At 23.4% G+C, this 17,409-nt stretch overlaps 1 protein-coding gene across 4 annotated transcripts in view; it reads right to left on the minus strand.

The window, feature by feature from the left end:
• Positions 1-16,819, minus strand: part of LOC145842146 (uncharacterized) — a 37,009-nt gene extending 20,190 nt beyond the window's left edge. For all 4 annotated transcript variants that reach the window (XM_082949541.1, XM_082949540.1, XM_082949539.1 and 1 more), the window contains exons 1-7: positions 16,754-16,819; positions 13,571-13,717; positions 10,865-10,991; positions 8,682-8,824; positions 3,589-3,782; positions 1,769-2,063; positions 1,300-1,527 (exon numbers count right to left, since the gene is read on the minus strand). In XM_082949541.1, coding sequence (XP_082805667.1) covers positions 1,300-1,527; positions 1,769-2,063; positions 3,589-3,782; positions 8,682-8,824; positions 10,865-10,991; positions 13,571-13,717; positions 16,754-16,782 — 1,163 coding nt within the window. In that variant the 5' untranslated portion in view covers positions 16,783-16,819. The remainder of the gene's footprint in view (positions 1-1,299; positions 1,528-1,768; positions 2,064-3,588; positions 3,783-8,681; positions 8,825-10,864; positions 10,992-13,570; positions 13,718-16,753) is intronic.
• Between the last annotated feature and the right edge of the window lie 590 nt (positions 16,820-17,409).

Genomic DNA, 17,409 nt, shown 5'->3' on the forward strand with positions numbered 1-17,409 from the left:
TGACAATTATAATTGTTTTAAAGTTTGTAAACAATTAAAATAGACTATTTTCTTAATGTTTAAATTTTGTGGATTTTAAAAATTAAAATAAATAAAATATATTCTTTTTTAATATTTGATTCTATCTAAGTAATGACTGATAATGTTTATGTATAAAAGAAAAAAAAAACTTTTAAAGCATATTGAATAGAATAAGAAAGTGTTTTTAAACAGCTTTTACCATACATTGTACTTATTGAACGAATATAAACTGTCCAACTTAAAAAAGGCTGAATACTTACTACATATACTTAAAAGTAATAATTTTGAAGATAAAACGGTCTTTCTTATTGTACTTAAACAAACTTGCTATATTCAAATATTTTCTTGTTAAACGTCTTTAATAGGTTAATATTTTAAAAAAATTTATTTTTGTTATTTTAGAAATTGTAGAACATCAAAAAAGAAACAGTGTTTTAAGAAATAAAATATTTAGTTTTTACTTACTAAATTTTTCAAGGATTGTTATGCACATTTATTTAATTAAGTATACACACTAACTACACTTCAGCGATAAAAATATTGATTATAAATATTATTTTATTTTCGGATAAAAAATATTTCAAAGTTAGTTTGTGGGTATATTTTATAACCTGCTTTAATTTAAGCTAATGAAAAACATCATTAAATTGAACTGAAACAAAGTTAACATTAGTAAAAAAGATTACTTTATATTATAAAAACTTATAAAATTTAAATCAAGTAAAGTTATAAGATTTACTTCAATTAATTATCAAGCTGTTTTTTTTATGTCTTTAGTACTTTTGCTGATGTTTTAAAGTGTACAAGTTATTACTTTTTCGTGGTTAATTATTGTTTTGTTTACATTAATTTTAGGAATTGTTTATGAAGTTTCTTTCGTTTTTTTAATAGAAGTTTATATATAACTATAAATTATTTTTTTTATACAGCATTTATTTAAAATACATAACTTTCTTATGAAAATATTTTTAAAACTACCACACCTAAATGAAAGTAAAAAAAAACAGACAACTTGAAAACACAACAAAAAAAGTAAACGTTTAAATGCACTTCAAACTCGAGTAGCCATTGATCTAAGGAATTTGTAGCTTTTTTAAAACTGTAAAAACATTTAAATTTCCAATTCTTTATAAATAAAGTTTAACTTAAACATTCTAGTATTCTGGTAATACTTTTAATCTTATTTTTGCAATTGTTGAACTTTAACTTTTTTTGTCAAGTTAACTACAAAAAAATATCATACAAATTTCAATCTAGTAATTTTTTTGAGCAACACACTTGTTATTGTAAGACTGATTATTCTTTTTCCTCATAACCACTTTTCTTTGCGCAGGACCAACACTATGAACACTTCTGTTTGACATGATTGTACTGTCATCATTTGAAGATTTGTTTGGAATATTTTGTATATTTTCTGCAGTGTTTTTTGAAGTTGAATCATCCATCCTTAATTCCTTTTTATTTTCATTAAAAATTTCATCAGTCTGCCTAGGCAAAGTTTGTGATCTATATAAGAACCTTTACTGTTTATAAAATCCAAAATGTTTTTAATAAGTTTTGATATTTAAAACAGTAAGCCAAGAATTTAATCAAATATACTATGTACTTAAAAAAATTAAATAAAAAAGTTCTGCTTGTTATAAATAATCAAATACTATGTACTGTAAAACTTTGAAGATTAAAATTAAAGTATATTTACTCAAAATAGTTTTCAATTTTGCTAAGAGCTAATGATTTTGTCTAATACCTATTGTTATTGAAATTTTGTTGTAGGATTTTAGCCTTAACTCTGGGCTCACTGTTTAATTTTTCATAATTAACTGGTTCTGCTGTTATCTTACTCTTATAACCATCTATGTTTTGTTGTTTAAGCAAAGGATGTTTTTTTGATGCCTTGTTCGTCGCAGCATTATCAAAATTGGCACATGAATGAGAAATTTTATCTTCTGAATGTGTTATTCTGTGATTTTTTAAAGATTCCGTACTGTGCAAAAGAGGCTGACTTATTGCTCCGGAATATAACTTCTTGTGATTATTTTCGCCTATATCATATATTGAATTAATATAAAATAAACTAAAAGAGTATAAATAAAATTTCAATATATTTATATTATAATTATATATTAAATTATTATATAATTTATTAACATATTGTAGCATTGATTAAAACAAAAAACTATTTAAAACAGAGATTATAGCTCACTTTCTACATATTCATAAAACTTTAGTTATCTTTTGAGATATATTTTGTTTCGTAAAACGTTTCTGATGTAATCGTATAGACCGTATTTTTTTCACTACCAGTTTAATGGGAATTTAAAAAGTTCATTTAAAGTAAATGTAAATTTTATGTTAAAGGTTTAAAATTTAAAATAATATTCCTTTAATACAGTTAAAAAACTTTCGACATGTATTAAAAACCCCATACTTTTATTTTATTTTACTAAACTTCCAACTTTTATTTTTTGAAAAAAAAGACAATTCCAAAAACCTTTAGAGATCCCCGCATACAGCTTAAAGTAATTAATAAAATAGTGAACCTTATAAATATCAAAAAGGAAATTTTATTACACTAAGAAGAATATAGATTTAATATAAATGTCTTTCTTAGCCTTTTTGGTTTGTATCTTCCATTCAAAAGCTATTGAACTCTCCAATTTTGATTCCCTATATCTCAAAATTTATTTTTAGTTTTTTTAAGTTATAAAAAGTATCTGGTAGCTGAGATAAAACTCTACACAAAAAATATTCTATAAAATAAAAACGAATTTGGACTTCATTACTAAAAATGTTAACAAAATTTTTAACCTAAGTAAAATATAGATTTTCAAAGTTACTTTTTTTAGAAAATTAAGTTTTTAAAGTATACAAAAATGTGAAAAGTTTTCTTGAGTGTTAAAATAATTGGTTTGTTTCTAAAAGATTTTCCAACTATATGCATCTAATATTCAAGAGTAAAACAATTAACTAAACCTTACTAACACTTACTAACTTTGTGTAAAAAACTGCTCATGTTTATTCAAAAACATTAGCAGTTTTAAGAATTTCAGAATAGAACCAAATTGTAACTCTTAATACATAAAACTAAACTTTGCATTTTAGCATATTTCAAGGCAGGTAAAATAATAATAAGTAACATATATAACTTTGAAAAATAAATTATTTAACCATTGATCAAAATGTATACTCGCAATTTAAGTTCTGGTAATAGCTTCTAAATAACTACCTTTATCTAAAACTAAACATTAGTTATTAATTAATTATTGAAAAAGTAACTTCTTAAATTAATTTAAGCTTAAAACTCTTGTTTTTTTGTAAAAGTAGTTTATCTAATTATTACATCTATAACATTATTGATAGCTTCCATTTAAAACGTTTTTTTTAATACATTTTAGCTTACTTAGTTGTTCTCAACTTGCAACAAAACATTTGATACTTTTAAAGCTTCCTTTTGTTATAAATTTTGTTTAACTAGATTTTTAAACTTAAAAAGTACAATCTGCATTTACAAAAATCTCTTTTTGATAAAAAGATAGAACTATTATAAAAAAGCACTTTAAATATTACCTATATTTCTAGGGGATCTAACTTTGCTTTTTGATGAAGTTCTAGGAGGTGCTTCAGGAACATTATCAGATAAGTTAGTTTCTTTGTTTGAATTACTGCTGAATACAGATGGGCTTTTTCGTTGTTTTTGTTTTTCAAACTTAAGACTATCAAAGGAAATAAAGTTGTCATCAAATAAGAAATTTCGTTGTCTCCTAAAATAATTTTCATAATTACAAAGAGCACTTTCAAAAATCGATATCGTTAATTTTTTGAAATCTACGCGTTGTAAAACATAATCGATAAACCAAGTACTGCTAGATAAAAAAAGTTTATAAGGCAGGGGTAGGCTACTCTAGAATAATACTGTTAGTCTTTTTTAATGCTTTGTTTTAAAATTAAATGCTTTTTATAAAAAGCAATTCATTAAAATACTTTTAAACAAGTTAGTTAGTTTAAACAAGTAAAAACAATTTTAAATTAATGCTACATAACATTTTTTCTGGTAATAAGAGATACTTTTAATTTTTGAAAGCATTTCGGTAAACGGTTTACCGAACTCAATTAAGTTCTACTGAATTATAAGTTTAAAATTATAATTTTAAGTTTTAAATTGTTGAAAAAATTTATATATACATATTTAAAAAATTATTTTGTTATTTCAGAAACTCAGTGAACTCCAACCTTTAAACAGGCTAATTCAACGCTTTTATCATATAGATTTTCAACTCATTTGTTTTTAACACATTTAACTTCGAAGAAATTTTTAACTATGATTATAAAACCGAATAACATAATATTTTACAATCTAAATTGGTTTTAGCTGTTAAGCTTTGTTATTCTTACTTTATCTCTTGTATAGTAGAGAAGTAAATAAAGTTTATTTATGTTGAAATACAGTCAAGTTAAGTCAGGCATTATAAATATTTAATCTTATGTAAGTATGGAAATAAAAAAAATACTTACACAAAAGAAATAGATAAAAAAATTTATCCAAATGTATTGAATTTAAACAAACTTTTCAATTTGAATACAGTTTTGTAATAAAACAAACTACTTTTCGAGTAATCTAGTTATTACTTATCTCAAAAAGAAAAAAGAAATACTTATTAAATACACGATATTCGGTATAAAGTTTGTAATTATCTTTAATTTTAATTAATCTTCGAAAGCAAATCTTTCTTGACTAAGTATACAAACAACTATTAAACGGTTCCAATTTGATTTTGATTTCTGTAACTAAACAATTTTTTGTTAGATAACTGTTCTCTAAAAACATCATTACTTTAGAATAAGTCAATAGATCTGAAAAAAATATTTTTAAATAAATATACTTGTGCTTATCAGCCATTGTTTCTTTATATTTGAAATAAATAAACATATATTAAAAAATTAACTTATTCTAAATATTAAGTTTTAAAATATTTAAAAATTCAACAGGGTAACAATGATAAAAACAATCATTTTTTCTAAGTAAGTTCAAGTTATTTATTATCTATTTAGGCTCGGCATACTTTTCAAATATTGTATTTTTTATAGATTCCATTGTTATTGTATTTTACTTACAACTTCGTTTTAACCTTATATAAATTATACGTATAAGCTTAGAATACTAATATGCTTTTAAATATCATTATTAAATACTTAAAATATTGTATGAATACTATTAAAATTCAGCTGGTTACCAATTTGATGAAAATTTATAGTTTATATATATATATTTATTTATAAAAACATATACAGTTTGTTTCTGTAACAAATTAGGTGTAACAATATATTTATAAAAATCAGTAAACTATCGATTTTTTAATTTTTTTTACTAAAATAATAAATTATTCAAATATTTGATTCAAAAAGTTTAAGCAAATAGTATCTGATGAATGTTTGCTTTGCATTACAATGTTTCTAAATGTAAGCAAGAAACTATAAGTAGATAAATAATTTATACAAGATTTTAGAACAATAAGGTTGCTTTTTTGTTATAACTTTAAAAATAAATTTAATAAAGTATAAATGAAAAAACTTTTGAGAACGAAAAAAAGCAAATATGTGCTTAGATTACGTCATACAAAAGAGTATACAAACTTACTTATCGAAAAATAAACAACAAAAATTCCAAAATATGTACAGCTATTTTAGTTTAGTGAAAAAACATTCCACACTACTAAAAAATACTTTGATTTCGCTTCTTTATAAAGAATTTTCATTTTTTGCATTTAGGTACATTTGATATTTAACAGCTTGTTATAGTTTATAAGTTATTTAAAAGTTTTTAAACTTTTAATTTCTTAAGAATGTGTTATTAATGCATACTCTTAAACATTTTCATTAAAAAAGCTAAAAAAAAAAGAACTAATAACATATATAAAATCCTTTATAAATCGAGAGTACTTTTTAATCATTATTGCCTTATTTTACTACAATTTAAATAAAACATATTACGCACGGTTATTAACTATATAAAAATTATTCTTTTTTGTTAAGTCTAAAATTTCAAAAGGAACTGTATAAATAAACTTAAAACTTTTCTTTTGGTAGTTTTTACCAAGTTAAGATTAAAGAAAAAAGTTTAGCTATATAATTATCAAGTTAGATTTTAGAAATACACTCTACATCTACATTAAACTTTTTTGTTTTGCAGCTAAAAACAGTAGACAAAAAATACTACTATTAGCAGTAACTAATGTAACTATAAACTTGTTAGAAAGTAACGGGAACAATAGTTTAACTTTCTTTAAAACACTATAATACCATCAAATTGTTTAAATAATTTTCGATTTTTTGCTGAGGATCAATAGATATAGAAAAGTTTATAAGAAAACGTTTGACAGCAGTTTAATATACAAAATAATTAACTTTAATTAGAATATTTGAATGAACATCAAGTTTTAAAGAAACTAAAAAAATGAAAGTAAACTTTAAGACTGTATACCGACAATTAACTTGTTTTTAAAAACATAAGTGCTCGCTTCAACGCCATTATTTTCACACAAATTGTAATCAGATTATTTGTTTTTTTCTTTAAAAACAATTTTTCAAAAACCAAATTTCAGTTAGGTTTTACTAGTTATAAAAAGCTTCAAATACGTAGACAGCTGTAGTTGTAAAAAGCTGAAATGTTTTCTATATTTACAAAATAAAATTTTACACAAAGATTTAAAATTACCCTTGGCATTGGTTGAAATTAAAAATTAGAACTTTTTTAAAGTTTATAAACAGAACCCTGTTATACTTAGAATGGTTTTAAATAGATTATTATCTTTTTAAGACTTTTTTTTAACTTAAACAAAATAATGGTAATTAAGTACTTCAAAGGCTCCACACAACTAATTCTTATTTAATTGCTTAACTAGTAGTATACTTTAAAAAAATTAAACTTTTATTCTATAAAATTCAACTAGAAAACCGTCAAACTATCATTATTTGGAAATTAAAATTAAATTTTTAGTAGTTATTTGATTTTTATACTCAAAAATTTATATATATAAATTCAACAAGACTTATGTGTTTTTGTAAAAGTCATCAAATTACTTTTAAAGAAATACAACTTATCTAACCTTTTCTAGCTTAAAGTATATACAATTTAATAAAACACGATTAGAATACTAGAACTTTATGAGGTTGTTATATTTTTGAAATATTTGTTATTACTTTTTTTGAAAATCCCAAAAAATTGTAATCATATAGCAAATAAATTACAAAAATACCATTACTAGTTGTATTACTTATGCTACTTGTATGTCTCAAAGAAAAGAAATTTGCGAATATTGCGACTCATACATGTGAAATAATGTTGTTATTTTAACAAAATATGTCTAACAAAAAACAATAAAGCACTGACTTCACTTATATCTGTAAAACAAATCAGAGCTAATAAATACATCACAAAAAAGAAAATAAGTCATTTTATTTAAAATTCATTAAAATTTGAATGTTGTAACAAGTGTAACTAACTATTAGTTTAGAAAAATTTAATGAAAATACGCTAATGTATTTTTATATTCACTTTGTAAGAATATATAATAGTTATATACTATATCAGTCATACATGTTGGTTGCCCTTAATTGACTATATAAAAATATTCTATATTCATCAGTTTAAATAAAACTTAAAGTAAGCTACTTTTTATTTAATAAAGAATTGAGTAGTTTTAAGTTTCATACTAAAGAATAAAACGAAATTAAATTATATTCAAGGAATATTTTTATTAAAATCTTTATATACAAAAACCCTTATGGATACTAAATACATTAAAAGACTTCGTACAAACCTTGTACAATTCTTGATAACTGTCTTCGAGTCAATATTGAGTTTTTAAGAAACATTATAGTTTGCTTTATATAAGATTAAGTTCTTCAACAAAAAAGAATTTTTTGCTTTTTTCTACAGTTTGTATTAAGAATAACAGTAATAACAATAGGTTAAAAATTATAGATAATTAAAGTAGCTTTTATAAATATTAGATAATTATTTACTAAAAGTTTAAATAGTATTTTGACAATATAACTGTGAATAAAAAAAATAAAAGAAAGTAAACTGTACTGAAAAAAAAGAAGAAGAAGTTCATTAAATAAAGAAGGCAAAGAAATAGTAAGGAAAAATAAAAATATGTCAGTAGTCAATTAAATTTTATTGACGAGTGAAAAATATATAACAAACATGTTATCAGAAAAGTTTAAACTAGAAAAAAAGAAAGAAAGAAATATTAGGTCGCAAAGTTGATATTTGTAAGAAAATATTCAAAACATCTAGTTTTTAAGTAACTTTAACTCACTTATTAATTGTAAACTGTAAATAAGTGCATACTGTAAATCTATTTTTTTAAGGAAACAAAACTTCAAGCTAATAAATACTATAAAACAGCTTACATTTCTCATTCATATATCATGTTAAATGTAAAACAGTATTTGAAACTTAGCTCGTAATTGTTGTTTGTAATTATAAGAGTACAGAAAAAGACTATAGCATTTTACTTTCAAGTATAAGTTTTTTAATTAATTATTAGTAAAAGTAACATAAAAAATACTTATTCCAATAAAACTATAATTGCTTTAAAATATAGTGAACAGAATTAAGTAGTTGTTGTATATGTTAATATTATTATTAAATTTACTTTTCTTCTAGCATTTCATTATAGGTTTTCATTCTCCTTAATTTTGTGTTGCTGACTTTTTTTTCAACTTCTTCCCTCATACTTTTTCTTTCACGGAGACCAGATGTCACTGACTTTCGTCTATTTTTCCAATCAGCTAGATTCTTAAAAAAATTATTCATATTTTATTACTTGTCTTTACAAAATACATAATATACTTTTTAGTGCTTTATTTTAAATATAGGTCATAGGGGTTTAGCCATGTTTTATACAAGTTGATCTCATTTTATATAGTTTTTACTAAGCTTCAAGTCGCTTTTTACCGTTTTAAAAAATTCGAATTATATTTTGAGATATGAGAGGTCAAAGCCGAACCGCATAATAGGTTCCCTATGGGAAGGGAAAAATAAAACATTGAAAAAAGACTATTTCATTTAAAATATATTTCCTCCTACATTTTTCAAGCAATCTTCTTCAAACTTTCACGGTCTAATATTTATACAACAAAAAAATAAAGTTACTGTGGACTTTAAAATACTTAAAGTAAAAATACTTTACTAAAAATTTTTTGTTTTGTTTTTGTCTTCAATTTTTTTTTTAATTATCAAAATTCATAAGTAATGTTTTTTTTATATAATATAAGGAATATTTCCTGGATATTTAAAGAAGAATTTCTTTAAAAAAGAAGGAGGAGATAGATTTTAAGATATTTTAAAAATTTCCGTGAAAATTGACACCAAAAAATTTGTGGTCTATACGTTTGTATCAGAAACTTTTTACAAAAAATAAAATATCTCAAAAGTTAAATTACATTTTTGAATTCTATAAAAACTAGCTCATAGTTTGTACTTAAAGCTTTTATATGAAATCCAAAGTTAGTTTTTGTAAAAAAAAGTGTTGGACCTCCCACTTCCTTATGAAATGTACAAACGAAAAAATGCAAAAAATCTCAAATTTTTGGTTTTCCTACTTAATTGTTGCTAGTTTTCGAATAATACCTAAAGATATATTAAATCCAAATAATTTTTAACATATAGTTTGGTTTTAAGAAAACAAATGTAGAGATCTCAACTACTGGAGGAGAAATAATGAACTTATTCTTTCAAAAATTTATTTTACAAACTAATATTTATAACCTAATATATCTAATAATTTAACAAAATAAGTTTTATTTAATCTTTTTTTGTTTTAATATCAAAGTATTTTCTAGTAATCTATAAACTTCAGTTTGTCATTTCTTTTTGACTATTTAATTTCTAATTAAACAAATTTTAGCTTAAAACTTAAATTAGTATATATGCTTTTAGTGAATTTTTAATTTCCACAAAAACTCACAACAAATAAATGTGGTCTTTACTTTTACATAAATATGGCATATATGTATAGTTTGTTTAAAAACTTTTCACAAAAATGACTATATCTTAAAAGTTAATTTATTTCAACTGACGCTGTAGTTTATGCTTTGAGCTTTCTTATAGACACTTAATTAATTTTTTATAAGAAAAAATATTATTTCCTATATGTCGTTAAAATTCTACAGCAAAAAGAAAACAATTTTTATACTAAATATGAGTTTAAGCAGGATGGTTTTAGTTTTGAAAATTGAGTTGACCAGTAGTTTGATAAAAACAAGATTTTTAGAAATCAACAACAATAAGTTATTGTATCATAAGCGTAAAATAATAGTATTTTAATTAGTGTCTTAATATATTTAAATCAAACATGTTATCTTCTACTATACAAAAAAAAATTAAAAAGACAAAAAAGATAAGTTAAGGTATCTATATGTACAATTTGGGCTTTAAGCTAGAGTACTACAAAAAAACTATATTGAGTGTAATTTGCATTGTACTAGAATTTTGTTTTTAAGTAATAAAATTTTTTAAGTACTAGTAGCACGCACATAAAGGATAAAAAATATCAATTTAAAAACAAATCGCATGATTATCCTTTATAGTGACAGTAAATTAAGAACTGATCCAACTATTATATAAAATAAAGATAAAATTAAATATTTCTTTATTTACATAATTCACATATGTTAGATTTATAACTTTTTTGTTTCAAACTATGCTCAAATCAGAAGAAAAACTTTGAATTCTAATAGATAAAACTAAACTATTTCTGCATAATCCTTTTCCTGATAGTAAACTTGACTTTAGGTTAAAATATACTTTTTAATATTCTAATTAGAGATAACATACAGTTGTCCAAGTTTCTTCTTCTTCTTTAAGTTGTTGCTTTACTTTTTGCAATTCTTCATATCTAGAATTTCTCTCTTGCTGATCTTGTTGATTTTTTAACTCTTCAGCTAGATTTGAGGTTGACTTACTGTAAATTTTAATAATAATTCACTATGTTATATTTTATTAATTAGTACTATTACGCTCATTCAGCAGTGTGCTAACTGAAAAATAACTTCTATAAAATCTTAAACAACATAAAAAAGTTATTTGTGTTTTTTTTTAAGTTATTTTTTAATAATTTGATAACTACTCGCTAGACAAGGCCTCAACAGTAATTGAAGTCTTTGCACACTTAACTAAATTTTTTTAAATCTGTGCACTCTGAGCTTGGAGCTTTTTAAAAATATGCCTGATACTCTTTTTTACTGTTCATCTGAGACTCAAAAAAGTCTAGTGTAAGTTTGTAAATGAATTTTTGGGGCCCTTATATGAGCTTTGTGCACTCTAAACTTTTTACGCACACTAGTGTGCATGGAAGACAACTGTTGAAGACTGTGCTATTAAGTCCTGTATAAAAAAAGTTAATTGGCAACTAAAGTCGTTCAGTCAGTTTGTGGCTTAAGCTAGTATATCTAAAACTTCGGTTGAATTTAAAAGCATTGAACATAATCTTAATAACCATATTTCTACAAACCAGACTTTTACAAGCCATATTTACATATTTTACAGAACCATACTTACAAGCGTTCACATTTTATGTTCAAAAAACTGTTCACAGTAGTGTATACAGAAATTAGTTTACTGTCCACAGACATTTTGAAGAGAAGTTGAAATATTGTTTTTTTTTTAATTACTAATAATCAGATTTAATACAAATTTATATTATTAAATATGATAATTAAAAAAATAATTGTACAAAGTGTTAAAAAAGAAGTAGAATCAAATTAAATTAAGTATAAAAAACTGATAAGAAGACAGTTATAATAAAGATTCAAAAAGTCTAGTATTAAAAACAAACTTTTTATTTATATCAACATCAAATTATTGACAATTATGAGTGTGTAGTTTTTTTAAATCAGAGGTTTTTTTAATTTCAATGCAAGATGAAAACAACTTTGATAAATTATTTCAAAGATTGTTTGTATAAATATTAAAACCAGTTAATAAATAATTTTATTTGCAACTAAAAAGTAAAATAGTTTCATTCATTGTTAATTCGAAGCTTTTCGTCTTTATTTATCAAGAATGAAAGATGAGTTAGTAATTAGTTTTGCAATAAGTTTGTAACTTTTAATATTATGACTCAAACAATAAATATTATAGATTTAAAATGCTAATAACTTCAGATATTGTATTGTATATGCTAACGAAACAAAATTTAAAACAAAGTTATAAAAACAACACTTAAAACATTTAAATCAATATATACCTAAAACTATTCGTTTTCTAATTCAAAGTTATTTGCGTATTTAATACAGGGTTTTCTTTCTCAATGACCATTGATTCTAAACTATACAGGTTACTTATTTTATATTGCTTTAAAACTTTTAAAATTGTCATAAACATTTATGTTTGGCAGGATTTGCAGTTGTAAATATGCTTAAATATTGCGTTGTTTTTGTCAAATCCTTTGTGGCTTTCGATTTGTAGGAAAAGTTGTTTGGATGTATCTCCAACGTAGGAGATATTCTGATCTTCAGAGCAAGTGTATTTGTAAATGACATTCGCATCGAAAGCTTTCAAGAATTTGCTTTTATTGTTGAAATAGTTGGATATTTTCCTGCTGGTGTATGCGGGTTTGATTTCTATGCTTTTACTGAAAAACAGATTTTATACGTTTTTAGAACTTCAATGAGGGATTACCTACATAAATTGTTGTGAAATAAAATTAGTTTTAATTTTCTTGATTTTATTTGGTTTTGCTTTTGGTTGTTTGATCCTAATCAGGTTAAATGTAATGTTGTCAACTTTATAATCTTCTAAAAACTTATTGATTTTAGTTTCTACCAACTGTTTAGAATATTGATTTTTTTAAAGTAATTTTTTGATTTTAAAGAGTTCTTCTTTAAATTTCATCTTTCATTCTTGATAAAGTTTTATGGAAGTAAGACAAAAAGCTTCGAATTAACAATGACTACAACTATTTTACTTTTTAGTTGCAAATGGTACTATTTACGACAAAAAACCTTCCAACATTGATACATATAACACCAGTTAATGTTAGCAGAAAAGTTTATTCAGCTAGATTTTTTTTTCAATAGTTAATCTTATGTAATTTACACAGTTTGTTTTTATTTATTGTAATACTTATTATAGTAGTGTTAAGTTAGTTAAGTATAAATTTAATTTAAAATTACATTCACTAAAAAAGTTAAGGGTAATATAAATAAAGTTATTAATTAAAATTAATAGCAAAATTTAATTAGTGGAAACAAAATTCATCCAATTATTTTGTCATTTTGATAAATTAAATTCAATTTATTTTTCCTTGAATTATATAGGTTATATTACTATCATTAGTTGCCCTTCTTTTTCTTTTTTTTACTAATGAAAAAATGTTACAAGAGCATTAAAAAAAGTTATAGCAGTAATACAATGTGTCAATTAAAATGTTTTATTTATATACAATTAGTTTTTACTTGAATAATATGTTTAACTGAAATACTTTTATCAAGTATCAAAATTTATAATAACTGTTTTATTTTGAAGTAGAAAACAAAAAACCTCATTTTTCTGTGTTGTTGAACATAAGTAATAGGATCGTAGTTTGTGGGTGTTATAAACTTTTTGTAAGTTTCTAGCTTTTTCTTTTGCAATGGATTAGGAAAGTTACTAAATCTTCTCCTCATCATATCATTTTCTGGACGTGGCCTGTTTTATAGTGTTTATTAGTATAACAGCATAAACGCATCTGTATTAAATTAGCTTTTAGTGTTTGCCTAGTTTTAGAAAGTACTTCAAAGCATTATATTTCAACAAATCTGTTAAATAAATAAATAAAACCTAATTACTTGTAAATTTTACCTGTTTATATTTTAGATTAAATATATGTTTATAATTAAGATAAGTATTTAATTTTGTTAGAAAAAATACTAATTTCATCTACTTTAAACTGTAGTGTATTGATTAAACATATAACAACTTTAATTGAATTTAAAACTGTTGTAAATTGGATTTTTTATTTAACTACTAACAATTCAAAATTTAAATCAGCTAAAGTTTATTTAGTTCTAAGAACTCATTAAACTATACAAATATACTTTAAGTAACTATAAGAAGCACTAAAAAAGTAATCTTGTTACTATATAATTAAATTAAAGATTAAAAGTAACAAGGTTGCCAAATTTAAATTAAAAAACTGCCTTGAGTGACTTTAAACTGCCCTGTTTAACCCTGGTTCTTTTTAAAATACTTAAGTTCAATAAAATTTGGCACTGGCTAATATAATACTTCAGATTCATTTTTATTCTTAATAACAGACACAGTTTATTGATCTGGACATAACATTAAACTTTATCCATCAGGAATGAGTTGATAACCGCAAAGTTTTTTTGTACACCAGGTCCCTGGACCAAACATTTTGAGTGTAGTTTTTTTTTTGTAGTAAGCAATTTATTGCTCAAAATAAAATTTAAAAAAACTAAAAGGAAGGTTGTATGTGTATGCTTCTGTATTAGATGTTCACTATACTTATCAGAGATACTTTTTTTTGAGATTAGACAATACTATTCTTTACTCAATTTTAAGTTTTTAAAATTGAAATAAATAATTTATAAGTTATAAAAAACAACTTAGTATATGAACTAACAATGTATAAAACAATAAAACTTTACTAAATTATATAAGTTACTAAACTCATTAAGTATATTAAAAAAATTAATGCAAAGTACTTTTTTATCTCTAAACTGTTTCTGTTTAATATTGATTTCGGATTAAAAACAAAAAACTTGTTATTTTAAAGAATAGTGAAGAACTAGCTACAAGGCTAAAAAAAATAGCAATTCAAAATCAACTTGAACTAAATTGGGTATATAAAACAATTAAACATTTTAACTGGATCAATTAATCTCATAGATCTAGAAAAAAAATCTGTTATTTTTCTAGATCTTATAAATATCCTGAGATTTTTAATGAAAATCAACACTGCCTTTAGTCTTCCAGAGTTTTTAAAATTAATCAAAATATCCTGAGTTGTCCTGAATGTCCCTGAGATTTTTAAGAATTTCAAAATAATCTTAGTTTCCCTGAGTACTATGAGTGTGTAGCAATTTTAAATTAAGCTATACAGTAAATTTCATATTACTTTAATTTACAGTTTTATTTTTTTTTGGTTAACAAAACCATTTTTACATACACTACAGGTAATGTAATTTTTGATATAATATCTAGACTAATTATATCAATTTTAAACAAAAAACTTTATAAAAACAGGTGATACATCATAAAATTAAACTGTAAAACTAAATACCTTACAAAAAAATTAAAATAAACAAAAAAATAGTAAGTACTTCAACACAGGGTGGCTGCCAAAGGTCTTTCGAAAAAAAACTTTAGATTTTACTGAACTTCTTCCAGGTTTTTTTAAATACAAGGTTTTTTGACAATTTTAAGTATATAAGTACATTTAAAGCAAAAAACTGTTTTAAAACAGTATATAAATATTTTTAAAATACTGTAATTCTACTTTTATATGTGTTAGTAATAAAATAAAATCTAAATGGTACAAAAAAAACTGTATATTTCATTAATTTACATGCAAAATTATTTAAAATTCCAGGTAATTCCAGGTTTTCTACTAACTTTGATACAAAATCAAGTTTTTTTTCAGAATTTTTCACTTTCCAGGAATTGCAGGCTTTTGCCTAAATTATCAAGTTTATTGTTTTTTGGTAATTCTTTTTAACAATATACATTACAAAGATTTTTAATTATTTCCCTCTAGTTATTAAATACACAAGTATGACCATCAAAAACAATTTATGTGAAGTTCTGCAACCTAGTTTTTTCCTCATTAGGACTCATCAGGCAAACATACCAAGATGTTGCTTTATCAGTCAAACCAAACTTGGTAAAGTACTTTTACAATAAAACTTTAGTTTGTGAAGAAAATTGTACAGCTAAATCATCACAACTTAATGTCTTCTATGACGTTGTTAATTTTAATTAGTGATGTACCGGACTCACTATCCGGGTCCGGCCGGATATTGCCATTTTTGTCTGATATCCGGATCCGACCAAATTCTAATTTGAAAAAAAGTCCATATCCGGGTCCGGCGGGATTCTAATTTAAAAAAAAAGTCCGGATCCGGTTCCGGCCGGATTCTAATTTGAAAAAAAAGTCCGGATCCGGGTCCGGCCAAACCCAAAATTGTGGGTCCGGTACATCACTAATTTTAATGTGAGATAATAGTCAGAACGTTTTGAGGTTCACTTAATTGCTAATTCAGGTAGTGGAAAAACATCTCGGCTTTGCTTAAGATATTAAAAAACATTAATACTAAAATAATGGCAAAAAAATAAAATACAAACATTGACTATAATTTCACCTATAAATGACAATGTCAAAGAAGGTCTTGAGTTGTGATAACTTTCTCCTTACTGAAGCTCACAAAACAAATCTTCAGTGTAATTAGGAAAGTTTGGTTTGACTGATACAACTATTCAGAGTGCCTTTGTTTGGCTCTTAAGTCCTAATAAGGACACCAAAATAACATGATATCACATGTATTGTAGCTAATAGACGTGCAGATCAGTTTATTGCCAATACAAGTTAAAATAACTTTTTCTTAAAGGTATTTGTTATTTGTTAGTTGAGTAACTCACTAGCAATTGTAGCTTAACATATATTTCAAATCAACTTAAAGTTTATTATAATATTTTTTTGTTTATTATTCTAAAATAACTTACTCAAATACATCTTCGTCCTTTGTTTCCATTGTATTTGCACTAATCTTAATAATCCTAATATTTAAATGTATATACTTATGTAATTTAGTCTTAACTTAAAATATTATCAGATTTAAACATTATTTAGGTTTAAGAAAAACTTTGAAAACTGTTCAAAAATAAAATAAAACGAAGGTATTCTCTTTTAGAAGAAAAAATTCTAAAATGATTTCTTTAGTAGAGTAACAGATGATCTAAAGAACTCTAAAAATTAAAGTAAACAGTTTGCTTCAACTCATCAAAATAAAAACTTGCCTTTAAAACTACATTGAAACAGGGGTTGAGAAACTAATTATTATTCTAAAATTTCTATTTCAACTAATTTAATATAATTTTTTATTCAAAACAATATTTCAAAATTATAAAAAACACAGAGTTAAACTCAGATAATTTTTATTTTACTCAACATATTAGCATGCATTCAATTACAAAATATAAAAAATAAAACAATGCATATTATTTAAGCTATGCTGAGGTTGTAGATACATTCTTTATATTAAGTATACATATCATTATTGACTAATAGCTTGCTTTACAATCACCTCTAGAAATAGAATTCCCCAAGATAGAAAATTAAAAACAAATGATTTTCTTTTAAGGGGATTTTTAAGTATACT

This window comes from Thalia democratica, chromosome 8 (genome assembly GCF_965202585.1).
Source record: "Thalia democratica chromosome 8, ktThaDemo2.hap1.1, whole genome shotgun sequence".
Classification (NCBI taxonomy): domain Eukaryota; kingdom Metazoa; phylum Chordata; class Thaliacea; order Salpida; family Salpidae; genus Thalia; species Thalia democratica.